The sequence below is a fragment of the Sarcophilus harrisii genome, chromosome 2 (genome assembly GCF_902635505.1).
Source record: "Sarcophilus harrisii chromosome 2, mSarHar1.11, whole genome shotgun sequence".
NCBI classification, from domain to species: Eukaryota; Metazoa; Chordata; class Mammalia; order Dasyuromorphia; family Dasyuridae; genus Sarcophilus; species Sarcophilus harrisii.
In genome coordinates this window covers 219,608,749-219,622,587 of record NC_045427.1, presented here as the reverse complement: position 1 = coordinate 219,622,587, position 13,839 = coordinate 219,608,749, and the positions used below count along the sequence as shown (strand labels likewise).

The 13,839-nt window shown below is 36.5% G+C and overlaps 1 protein-coding gene across 1 annotated transcript in view; it reads right to left on the bottom strand.

The window, feature by feature from the left end:
- NPC1L1 (NPC1 like intracellular cholesterol transporter 1) overlaps positions 1–13,839 on the bottom strand; it is a 44,784-nt gene that overhangs the window by 17,223 nt on the left and 13,722 nt on the right. The window contains exons 8-11 of the mRNA XM_003757768.4: positions 7,724–7,851; positions 5,576–5,713; positions 4,410–4,499; positions 1,143–1,333 (exon numbers count right to left, since the gene is read on the bottom strand). Of these exons, the coding sequence (XP_003757816.1) occupies positions 1,143–1,333; positions 4,410–4,499; positions 5,576–5,713; positions 7,724–7,851 (547 nt within the window). The remainder of the gene's footprint in view (positions 1–1,142; positions 1,334–4,409; positions 4,500–5,575; positions 5,714–7,723; positions 7,852–13,839) is intronic.

Below are 13,839 nucleotides of genomic sequence, written 5' to 3'. Positions count from 1 at the left end.
AACTAGATAAAGTTTCTCTTCACTATTTCCCCATTTCTCCCTTTTGGCATCCTATTCTCTCCAAATATTTAAAATCTTCATGCTCTCTCCTCCTCCCTTTGCATTTATGATGACCCACTGAAGCAGCCTTTCTACAAATTACGTTCTGGACCTATCCCTTCAATCAATACAGATCTCCAATTACTTCAAGACATTGCTTAGTGTCTGACTAATTATTCCGAGCAAATTTAATGACTTAAAATGGTTTGCTATGTTATACTTCTATAGTAAAATTTAAAGTTTAACAGGACTATTTATTACATTTTAACCCAAATGTGTGAGTCATAAAGGAATTCCAGGAATCATGAAAGCTAGGGAGTGAGAGTGGGTAGGTATGGTAGAACAAAGAGACCTTTGAGCTCCCTTCCAATCAGAGCACAGAGGCAGCCCCTTTCTCCTAGAACAGAGGAAGGTAGAGATATAAAGAAGATCTAACTCACAGAATTTCTGACGTGGGAGGAATTTAGGTGGCAACCCATACCTGAAAAAAATGTTCCCACTGTATCAAACTTGATAAATGATCATTGAGATTCTGCTCCAACATAGGAGTCATTACTATCTGAGGCAGTCCTTCCTACTCTGAGACAGCTCTAACTGTTCTGCTGATATCATACCTAAATCTGCCCCTTTGAAATTTTCACCAATTGCTCTAAATTCTGCTCTCTAGGTGTAAAAAGAGTAGTGTACAATACCCTCTTGCATAGTAGATGTTTAACAAATATTGATTTTTTGATAGTTGATTGATTAATGTTTTAACCCTTTTTTTTACAAGACATCTCTTCAAGTACTTGAAGGAAGCTATCATGTTTTCCTGGAGACTTCTCTTCTCCAGGCTACACATCCTTCCCAATATTTTCAATTTTCATTCAGCAAGGACTCAAGGCCTTTCAGCATCCTACTTGTCCTCTTCTGCACATTCTCCAGTTATCAGTGTCCTCCCTAAACCATGTCACCTAGAACTGAACACAACATTCCAGATGAGGTCTAAACAGGCAAGGGTACATATAGACAAGGAAGTCTGAAATAAAGGAAGCAATTAGGAGGAGGAACTGGGATCAAGAGGAAGAAAGCCTGGAGTGAGGGATTATGCTGTGAATACTCACTCTTTGGGGAACTTGGTGGCATATTGGATCTTCTGAGTGAGGGAGAAAGGATTGCAGCCAGAACTGGAACAGATAGCATTCGTGCCGTCCGTGCTCGAAAAGTTATAGCCAGAAGTGGTCACAAAGTAAACAGGTACTCCAATTTCCAAGTACCGGTTCAGGAACAGGAAATAATTCAGAAGGTATGAATCCTGGGAAGGGTGCAAATTTGTCTTAATGATTCCTTTATAGCTCATATGCCATCACCAAAATTGTATACATATACAAAAATGTACCCATTTTGATACAGATATTTAAGTAAGCATACACTTATATGTACACATGCATGTGCACATACACACAAAACCACACAATCATACTCAGATTTACAACTAGGATCCACTTTTTCCACTTTCCTTCCACTCTACTTTCAAACACAGGATGATAAAATTAGTCCTTCCCCTCCATTTTACAGGTAGAACTCTGAAGGCCAGAAAGATCGAGTTGGTCAAAGTTACACAGGTAGTAAGTAGCAAAGTCAGGATTAGAACCCCTATCCTCCCAAAAACAAATCTATTACCTTTTCTACTGTACCACGGTACCTCCCTTAATATGCTCAGGTCCCCAATGGAATGTAAACCTGAAGGAAGCTGTTTTGTTTTTGTCTTTACATCCCTAACACCTTATAGTAATTATCACTTAAAAGGCATTTGTGGAAATGAAATTAATTAGGTCTTCCTTAAATTGAAAAAATTAAAAATTCCCTTGATCTCAGTAGATCTGACTTCTATCTGCATCTTTTGTGTAATCTCCTTTTTAATAATCATTTCTAGAACTTCTAGAATTAGTGGGCCACATTTATTGCCTCTACTTCTTCATCAAAAATTTTTTCTTTAATTCTCTTGAATCTAGGATTCTACATTTCTACCATTCACTGAAACTAAATCAAAGATTACCAATGATTTCTTAATAGATTTAGTGGCCTTTTCTCAGTTCACAAATTCCTTGATTTTCCTGCAGTTTTGGACACATCTGACGTCTCCTTCTCTGGCTTCCACAATGCTCTCTTTTCCTTATCTCTGCCTCCCTCTGTTCATTTAGCCCTTTATTTTTTTCTCTCTACACTCCTTCCCTGTATTTCCTTTACCTCTTTTCCTCTAATAACTCATCTATCCCCACTACTCTCAGTTTCCACTCCATGTTTGATTTTGTCCTATAGATCTAGATCTGCATTTCAAACTGCTTTCTAGACATGTCTATTTCCTGTAACTTCAAATTCAACATGTCAGATTCTGAACTTGTCTTTCCCCAAAACTCTACTCTTCTTCCTCACTTCTCAATTTCCATTAATGATAGCAGTAAGCCAATTTCAAAATCCTGGGATAATCTTTTATTTCTTCTCCTCTTTGTCTTAGTCTATCAGTTCCTAAATCCTACTTATTTTGTTTTCCCAATGTGTCTTGAATCCATTCCCTCCTTTTTATTCCCATTTCTACCTCCTTAGATCCGACTCCTAACTGACCCTTCTGCCTCCAGTATTTCCCTTTTAGCTCATTGCTGCCAAATTAATATACCTAAAATACTGTTTTCATAATTTTTCTCCCCTGCTCAAAAACCTTTAATAGCTCCCTTATTACTGACAGGAAAAAATTTAAAATCCTTAGCTTGGCATTCAAGACTTTACCTTCTTTTCAGTTTGGTCTCCCATTAATCTTCTTATCTGAACCTACTCTAGCTGAACCTAATCTACTGACTGACCTTCAAACATTATATTCTCCCATTTAAAATGTCTCCCTTTTGTCTTCCATGAAGCCTTCTTAGACTACAGTGATATTTCCTTCCTCCTTTCCTTCCATTCTTTTGGCAATGACCACATAGAAGATGCTCCCAGAAAATCATGAAACTGATGTCCTAGATTTAGACCCAGAAGTGACCATAGAGAATATCTACTCCAACCATTTCATTTGAGAAATGAAGAAACTAAGGCACAGAGGTGAAGCATCTTGCGCAAGACCACAAATGGCAAAAGCTGGGATTAAAATCCAGGTCTTCAAACTCCAAATCCAGTGTATTTTCCTTTATATCCCTTTACTTCCTCACTTTCAAGAGCTACATACAAAAATTAGTATCATTGCTTATAGTTAATCACACTTCAACATCAAAATATGCTACAATATAAAGTGACAGATTCAGAGGACCTTGGTTCAAGTCCTTCAGTTCTCTGTATCTGTAAAATGAAGTACTTTGGACTAGGTAAAGTCCCTTACGGTCTTGAATCTAACACTCCTATGATTCTTTGTCATTATCACTCAACATTGTTAATTTTTCATTTATGCTTTCTTCCCACCTAGGTTTAAGCATCTTGAAGACAGGGATGTATACCTTGTATTCCTTTGTCTACCCCTAGCACAACATCTTGTACAAACCTGGAGCAAAGAAAACCTTTGTTGATTGATTTCCTAGAGCAGGGGTTCTTAATCTGGAGCCTGTTAACTTATGTTTTTTAAAAAATATTTGATGACTAGATTTCAATACAATTGGCTTCCTTTGTAAGTCTAGGCATTTTATTTTGTATATTTAAAAAAGCGTTATTTTGAGAAGGGATCTATAAAGCTTCATCAGACCACTAAAGAAAATCATGATACAAAAGTAATGAACCCCTGTATTAAAGACATTCTCTAGAAACAGGGGAAGCATCAAAGAGAGAATAGTCTAGAAGAACAAACTCCAAACTTTTTTGATTGCATAGTCCTGTCAATAAAATTAAAAAAAAAAAAAAATGAGCACAGTACCCACAATGTGTGCATTTATTTATATTCTGTATACTTGTTTATAAGTCATATACAGGCACTGCTACGCTAATAATTATATACATTATAAAACTAATGCAAAATATGCATTTTTAAAGGATGAGTTAAAAATGAAATAAACACAAGTCAGTAGGGATCCAATAAGGCAGTAACATGGTCAATCCTTTGTGCTTTAAAAAACGTATTTTGACAATTGTGTGGAAAATGGAATGAAAAGGGAAGAGACTGGAGCCAGAAAGACTGATTGGAAAGTTATTGCAATAATCCAGGTGAGAGAAGATAAGAGTTGTATTGTAGAGAAGCCTTACAATTGCTGTTGTAGGAAAAGTATGATTTGACCCATCATCCCACCCTGCTATTGCTTGTTTACCCATTTCTTAGGCTTGGACCCACTTTGGAGACCAAATGGCTAGAGGACCATGAATGGGAACATAGAAAGGGGAAGTGGTATATAGTCGATGCAAGATGGTGATCTTACCTCAGGCAGTGCGAGCTCCTGGTCCAACCCCACATTGATCTGGCACATGAAATAAAGGCTCACACCAAACAGGGCCATGAATAGTACAAGCTAAATGGAAGAACAGTTGCTAAGAATGACAAGAACTTTTCTCTTTGGAGACAACAGAAAAGCTCTTCGAGTCCCTGGCACATCACATCCAGAATTATGGGAAAAGGTTTCCTAGTAGTCAGAGAAGGATTTCCCTCAGGGAACTTAAACACTTTCTCTAGTAGCTTAAAACCACCTCCACAAAGGAAGAGGGTAAATTTACTCTAGCTGTGATGGCATGGAGATCGTGGTGACCTTCTCTGAGCAGAGAAATAACACGGACAAAAAAGGCTTTGTGATGTTTAACATATATTGGACTACCTGCCATCTAGGAAAGGTGGTGGGAGGAAGGGAGAGAAAATTGGAACACAAGGTTTTGCAAGGGTTAGTGTTGAAAAATTATCCGTGTATGTGTTTTGAAAATAAAAAGCTTTAATTAAAAAAAAAAGGAGGGGACTTTGTGACATGATGCCAACATGGGAAGAAACCATTACCTCTCTCTGAGGCCATTCTCCCCAAGACAATGGCTTTTACTGTCCATACCAAAGTACAGAATAACACTCTCAAGGGATCATCACCACAGTGCCCGTCTCCCAGAACCCAGCTTTCCCTCAACCCTCAGTCCTTGAACTACTTTTTCCCCAGAGTTAAAAAAAAAAAAAAATTCTAATGTATTACCTCTGAACTGATAAGTACAGAAGCAAAACAGTTCTTGGAAATAGACACTATGGAGGAAATACTTAGGCTGCTTATTATACTGAAGTATTGCTCAAGGCTCTCTCATATTCACAAGTTCTGATGAGTCTCCGTGGGCAATGTACAGAATGAAGCTAATAAAGCCATAAAATAAGTGAACTAGTCTAGTCACCAAGATGATGTGTTCTAAAGACAAATGTGACAAATGAGTTGTCCAAAAACAAGTCTTTTCATTGCATTTTGAGCTGAGATTCTAGGATTCCCAATTGGGTCAGTTCTAAGGAGTTTCCAAAATCTGCTCTCAATCTCTATTCTTACTTGAGACTTAGCATTTCTTTGTTCCTTGGGAACCAGAGCCTACACCAAACTAGCTACTCACAATTCTTCCCCTTATAGCTCACCACAATGACACGGGTGAATCCATGCAGCAGGAAGGGGGCATAAAACTTGCGGAAGAAGCGAAGTAGGAGACCCTCACCATCACCAGAGGGAGGCACTTCATTGGTGCCCACACAGCAGCAGATATCCATGTGGGATGCCTAGGAGGGATTAGGAAAGGATCCTCATTATCACAGGGAGAACAGGGATCTTCAAGGAAACAAGTTCAGTTCTATCAGTATGTCCAAAATAGAACTCAGTATCTTTTCCACCTTAAGCCCACCCTTCTCTCAAACTTTCCCATCCTTCCAAATCATCCAGGGTCAAAACCTCAAAGTCATTCTTCATTCTCCCCTTTCCCTCATAGATCCATCTCTCATGTTGCTTCTTATCTCTTCTCATACAACCTCCACCCCAATTCAGGACTTCTCTATCAGTTCATTGCAACAGTCTATCAATTGAACTCTGAACTTCCGTTCTCTTCCTTCTTCAATCTCTCTTCACACAGCTGCTAAAATAATCTTCCAAAAGAACAAATCTGACTATGTCACCCCTCTTTTCTTTTTTTTTTTGTTTTTTTGTTTTTTTGTTTTTTAGGGGAAAATCGTCAGTCTTTATTCTCAGTAAAGAAGGATCAGAGGTGGAAGAGAATTGGCGATAGCAATGTGTGCAGCTGAGTCAAGAAGCTAGACCCGCAGCCACATGACCAGCAGCTAGGAAAAAAGGAACCCAGGCCCAATCTCTCCCAGCTTCTCTTCCTGTTCCTCTCTCTGCCTCCACCCACCAAAATCGTCATTTCCTGTACAACACATCAGGACTTGCACAGAGAGTGAGCAGGGACCATTCTTTATCCAATCATGTATATTAATAGAGTATAGTCCAATTACTATTTAGCCTCATGTACTTGGGACCTCAGTGCATCAACTCAAACCTCAGCCCATTACATCTCCTGCTTTCTTTTATTTTAGAACACAGGTGGTCATGCCATCCCTGACTCCTCAGGGAGGTCAGAGCTCCCAAGGGGAGGTGATCACAGCCTCCCTGACTTCTCAGGAAAGGAGCTGAAAGCACCGAAAAGGTGATCACGACCCCCCTGACTTCTCAGGAAGGGAGGTGAAAACACTAAAAAGGAGATGATCATGCCCTCCCTGACATCTCAGGAAGGGAGATGAAAAGCACCAAAGGGAAGTGAGGATTGCTAGCGGGTTTCTGGGCTGAAGGGTCTTATTATGCACAAACCCATCAGCATGGGAGGTATTACACAAGCACATAGCAATAACGCAGAGGCTATTAGGGATGACTCTCCCCACAGTCAGTGCAGGCTCGATGTATGTCACCCCTCTTTTCAAGAAATGTTATTGGTTCCTAATTACTTCTAAGATAAAATACAAACTTCTCAACTTGTCATTTAAAGCCCCTCACAAATGGTCCCTAAGCTGACTTTCCAGGTTTGTTATACCTTACCAGTTCCTGAACTGAATGCCATCTTTTACCCCTCTGCCTTTTATGCACTCCTTTCTCTCCTTTGCCATAGCTTCTTTCAAAGCTCAGTTGATATTCCCAATGGGAAACCTATTCCAATGCCTTAGCTATTAGTATTTACTCCTTCCTCAAATTATCACAGATCTACTTATCTCTTTAGAATGTGAGCTCTTTGGGGGCAAGAATCATACCTTAACACGCAAAAGAGAATAAATAAATTATCTAATCCACCTGCTTCATTTTATAGATAAGGAAGCTGAGTAACAGAGATTAAATGTCTTGCCCAGTTTACACTATCAGCAAGTGCCAGAGGTGGGATTTTAATCTAGGTCTACTCAATTCAAAGTCTGCTATGTCATGCTGTTTCTGTTCTATCTTTGCAGAACCAGCAAGTAGCACAGAGATGATGGGGTTGGATTGGATTTCCTTTAGTTTCTGAAATGAAATTCCTAGAGTAAAGAATATAGCCTTCTATTTTACTTTAGTCTCTGTATCCCCCAGGGTCTAGTATGTATCTGGCACCTATTAAGTGCTTAATAAATGTTCATAAACTGATTCTCACCCTTTCCTTCACACTCTGCCCTTGCTCCCAGAGGCCTTTCTCCTGTTCTCTATTACTATAAGAGATAAAACCACTCCTTAACTACACCCAGAGGTCAATCCCACCTCCGCCTCCAAGAGCTCCCTACCTCTTGCCTCTTGCTGTCCAGAGAAAGCAAGGCAACAAAAGCTGACATCTGCAGCAAGAAATCAAGGATAATGGCCAAGCCAGCTGTCAAAGCAAAAGTGCGCACAGCTGGCATCTGGGTCAGGGCACCTGGTGGGGGACAAATACAAAGTGAAAAAACAGAAAGGAGAGGAAGGAGGGGCAGAGAGTTGGCACAGTGGAGAAGAGCACCAGCCCTAGATCCAGGAGGACCCAAGTTCAGATCCAACCTCAGGCATTTGACACTTAGTAGCTATGTGACTCTAAGCAAGTCATTTATACCTGGAAAGGAGATGAGGGAAATGGGGCCAGGAAAACACCTGGCTGAGCCAGGTCCTATACAACAACATAAGGGGCAACTGTGCTCAAAGATAGGAGGAAGAATTTACTAGCATTTAGAACTGTTTTGACTAATTTTCCAGATCCTCTCAGGTTGTTCTAGCATGGGTCAGGTGACCTCAAGGACTTCACAGAGCTAGAGAATAATAATAAAAATAACTCCCGTTAACATAGCCTTCTAAGAATTTTTCAGATCCACCATTTGAGGTATATAATATAAACCTTACTATTAACATTGTATGATAGAAAGAATGTTAAATTTGGAATTTCAGATTTGGGTTCAAACCCTTATTTTATTACTTAATAATCAGTTTGACTTCAAGTGAGTTACTTCTCTCTGAGCCTCAGTTTCCTCATTTGTATGAAGTTGAACTAGATGCCCTTTTAAGTTCCTTCCAACTCTAAATTATGTCTTGATGATGCTTATATTACAGATGAGGAAATCAAGACACATTGCTATCAATCATTAAAGGTAAGATTTGAATCTAAGTCTCTGTAACATTCCAAAATTTGTGGGATTCAGCCAAAGCAGTATTTAAGGAAAATATATATCTCTAAATACATATAGCAATAAAAGAGAGAAAAACAAATCAATGAATTGATTATATAATTAAAAACTGGAAAAACAACAAACAAACAAATCCTCAATTAAATATCAAAATGGAGCAACTAGATGGCAAAGTGGATAGAATAGCAGCCCTGAAATAAGGAATAACTGAGTTCAAATTTGGCTCAAACACTTAATACTTCCTAGCTGTGTCATCCTGGACAAGTCACATCCCAATTGCCTTACAGAAAAAAAAAATTAAACATCAAAATGGAAATTTAAAAAGTAAAAGGGCAGTTTAACAAAATTAAAAGTTTTTTTAATGAGCTAATATTTAAAACTAAAAGCTGATTTTATGAAAAACTAATAAAATAGATAAATCATTGTTTAATATGGTTTTTAAAAAAGAGAAGAAAACCAAATTACCAAGTATCAAAAATGAAAAGTGTGAATGCACCATCAATGAAGGTGAAATTAAAGCAATTATTAGGAGGTATTTCGTTCAATTACAAGCCAGTAAAATTGACAATCTAAGCGAAATGGATGAATATTTACAAAAATACAAACTGATCAGATTAACCGAAGAGAAGATAAAATACTTTAATAACCTTCTCTTAGGAAAAAAAAATTTGAAAAAGCCTAAACCAGGGAGGGTAAAAACAAGAAAAAACTAGTCAAATTTCCTTAATGAATATCAATACCAAAAAAAAGGTAAGTGAAATACTAGTAATACTAGTATACAGCAATATATAAAAACGATGATACATTTTGATTAGATGGGATTTATACTAGGAATGTATAACTGATTCAATATTAGGAAAACTATCAATATAATTAATTATATTAATAACAAAAATAACAAAATCATACTATTGTATCAATAGATTGAATGAGTTGATGACAAAATATAGCACTTATTAAAAACTACTGGAAAGCATCAGAATCATTGGAACCTTTCTTAAAATGATAAGTAATAGCTATCTAAAACGAAGAGCAAGCTTTATAACAGGATAAAGTATTAAGACAAGAAAAGAAATTGAAAGAATAAAAATAGGTGATGAGGAAACAAGACTCTCACTCTTTGAAGATAATATGAACTCTAAAAAATCAATTTTTTAAAAATAATTGAAAAAATATCAACAGAGGTTTCTGGATAAATGACAGAAGAGGTCAGAAAATTCCAAGTTCGCTAGATTTCCTCCATAAACTACACAAAACTGAACCTCAGGCATAGAGTAGTAAAAAATAAAGGGGAGTTGGAGCAGAATAATGGTTCTCCTGGAACAATTGAAAAACATCTGAAGAAAGGACCTATATTTGACTCCTATTGAAATATAGATACATCCAGGGTAATTCCACTGAAATGACTATCTGAGAGCTCTGGGGCTAGCTTGATTGCGAGATAATCAGCTTCAACCTCAAGAACTTGCTCTTCCCAGATAATGTAGGGAGTCAGATAAGTTGGAAAAGATGGAGGGACCCTCTGCTGATAAGGAACACATCAGGCCCAGCTGTGCTCGGCCCCCCGGGAAAGAGGTAATCAATACATACTGGGTGAATACAGAAGTAATGGGGGAGGAACATTGTAGGGCTGAAGGCACTTACAAGAGGGTAGAGTTCTTGGTTTCAGGCTCCAGGTCAAAGAACTGAAAGAGGGCTTGAGCCCAGAGGCACCCCGCCTCCCAGAGGATGAGTGATTATACTGACAAATTCTTGTTTAAAAAAAAAAATGCATGGGCAAAGGAGAAAAAAAAATACCAACTATAGAAAGTTACTATGGAAACAATGGAAGTTCATTTTCAGAGGAGGATACTGAACTAAAAAAAAAAAAAAACAAAACCTCTTCTACTCCAAAGAGTGACATTAAATGGTTACCTGCCCAGAAAAATTTCATGGAAGAATTAAAAGACAAAAACAAAAATAAAACAAAACAAAAAAACCTTTAAAAATCAAATAAGAGACATTGAGGGGAAAATGTATAAATAAATAAGAACAATCCAAGAAAAACAAAAAATTATGAAAATAAAGTCAACCAATTAGAAAAGGAATCCAGAGTCTTAAGAAAGAAAATGATTCTTTAAAAATTAGAATTGGACAAGGGGAGCCAGAAAAATAATAAAACAAAATAGAAAGAATGAAAAAAAAGAAGAGATTATGACATTTCACAAGAAAAACAATAGATCTAGAGTACAGATCAAAAAGAGAAAACAAGAATAATTAGACTACCTGAAATTATGACCAATATGGTACAATAATGCAAGAAATAATTAAAGAAAATTATCATGAAAAGTTAGAATAAGAGAAAAAAGTAGAAATAGAAAAAAAATTCACTGATTATCACCTGAAAGAGGTCCTACAAGGAAAAATTACAAGAACATCATTGCTAAATTTCAAAATCTCCAGATCAAAGAGAAAATTTTAAAACAGCAACAACAAAATTCAAACATGGTAGAGCCACAGTTAGAATCACACAAGATCTATCAACAGCTACAATAAAAGATTACAAATCTCAGAATACTTTATGTTAACAATCAAAATAACTACGGTTGTGGCCAAAAATATTATAGTTAGCAAAATTAAATATAATAATGAATGGGAAAAAAAAATTCTCACTCAATGAGAATTGCCAGGTTTTCAGGATTTTGTTGCAAACAAACTGAACTTAATAGAAAATTTGACATAAAAGAGCCAACATCAAAGACTAATTTCAAGGGATACAATAAATAATAGTCGTTTATGGTTTATATGGGGAAATGTAAACCATATGTCTAAGATTTTCCTGAATAATTTGGTGGTCCAAAAGAAAGACTGGGGTAGAGCTGAGTATGATTCTAAAAAACAAAACCATGTAAGGAAGGATAAAAACAGGGGAGGAGGGTTGGTTAGTTATGAAATCCTTTTCACATTGGGAATGGCTTTAAAAGGGAATATTACATATATATCTAGAAGGGTACAAAACTCTTCAAATTTTATTTTAAAAAATAAGAGAGGGAGGAGATAGGTTAAGGAAGGTATAAATGTGTGTGTAGATTAATAGGAGTGGAATAAGGTGTTAGATTAATGGAAAAGGGATAAAGAGAAAGGGAAAGGGTAAAGGGAAAATATATGGGAGGTATTCTTGGGGTATTTATAGGGAGGGGTAATAGCAAGGCAAGCTAGCAGGTTGAAGTAAAGTTAACAGGGATAAAAAGCAAGAGATATACACAAACACAATAACAATGATTAGGAAGAGAATTTATTAGAAAAAAGTAGGGGTAGTAATCATTGATCTTAAAGTTTAAAAAGATTCAACCAGAAGAAAGAAGTCTACATTATATATCAGCCATATTAATATTGTTTAAGATTATTCATACAATTAGATAATATAAAGTTGGAATATTGTTGTGGTATAAGCAATAATGAGTTGGTGGATTTAGAAAAATATGGAAAGATGCATTGGACCTAAAAAAAGATGATGTTATCCACCTTCATTGAAACAAGGGACAAATAAACATAGCACAACCTTACATCAAAGTACATGAATGTAAATGTGTGTATGATTATGGGTATCTGTGTATATGCATATGTATGTATATGTATATATATCTATATATGTGTGTATGTATGTACACATAAATATGTCTGTCCTTAACTGTAGCCTGCCTGAGGGAGATGGGTAGGAAGAAAAGGAAAAAAAGAATAAAGTAAAAAGTTCACAGCATAGAACAAAAGAAAATCTACAAGAAAGCAAAGATGAACAGTTCTGAATATAATATGTTCTATTATATACACTTTATTGAAATAGAAATTTATTGTTACATATTTTGAATCCTCTCATGTTCTGCTGTGCACATGAAATTTTTTTCTTTTTCTGTTTTTCTATTTCCTATTTGTTTTAAATGAACGCTTTTGTTAAAAAGAAAAAATATCAATTTCTGAAAAATTAAAGGATTTAAAACAAAACCATATAAATCATCAGCATTTCTATGTATTACTAACAAAACCCAGCAGCAAGTGATAGAAAGAGAAATTCAATTAAAAAAATTATAAGCAATATAAAATATTTGGGATTACACCTGCCAAGACAATCCCTGGATTATATGAACCCAATTTAAAAAACACTTTTCACATAAATACAAGTTTTAACCATTGGAAAAATATTAATTGCTCATGGGTAGACCAAGGAAATATAATAAAAACAACAATCCTACTTATGTTAGTTTACTTATTCCATGCCATATCAATCAAACTACCACAGAATTATTTTATAGAGCTGGGGAAAAAAGTAACAAAATTTACTTGGAAGAACAAAAAGTCAGGAATATCAATGGGGAAAAAATGTAAAGGAAGAGGCCTCACAGTATCAGAATTCAAACTATATTAAAAAACAGTAAGCATTGGCACAGTAGAGTTCCAGGCCTGGAGTCAAGACCTGAGTTCAAATATGGCCTCAAATATTTACTAGCTGTATGGTCCTGGAACAAGTCATTTAACTCTGTTTTTCTCAATTTCTTCATCTCTAAAATGAGCTGAAGCAGGAAATAGCAAAGCACCTTAGGGTGCCAAGAAAATTCCAAATGGGGTCACAAAGAATGGGACATGACTGAAAATGACTGAACAATATAATCTGTACTGGCTGAGAAATAGATTGGTAGATCAGTGAAAAAGATAAGGCACATAACTCATAGTAATAAATTGTGATGACCGCGTATTTTAAAATCAGCCGGAGTCAGGAATTCAGATTAGGGGGAAATCATCAATCTTTATTCTCAGTAGAGATGAAGAAGAATAGGAGGTAGAAGGGGATCAGAGGTAAAAGGGAACTGAGTCAAGAAGCCAGCAGCCACCAGAACAGAACCCAGCCAGCAGTCTCTCTCTGCTTCTCTTCCTGTCTCTCTGCCTCCATCCACCAAAATCATCATTTCCTATACAACACATCAGGACTTGCACAGAGAGTGGGCGGGGGCCATTCTTTCTCCAAGCATATATATTACTAGAATATGGTCCAATTACTATTTAGCCTCACGTGCTTGGGACTTCAGTGCATCAACTCAAGCCTCAGCCCATTACAATAAATGACAATAGTAATCTAGTGTTTAATAAACCCAAAATCTAAGCTTTAGAGGTAAGAACATTTCACAAAAATTGTTAAGAAAATTGGAAAGCAGTATGACAGAGACCAGGATCTTACAATGTATGCCAAGATAAGGTCAAAATGGATAAATGATGTAAAC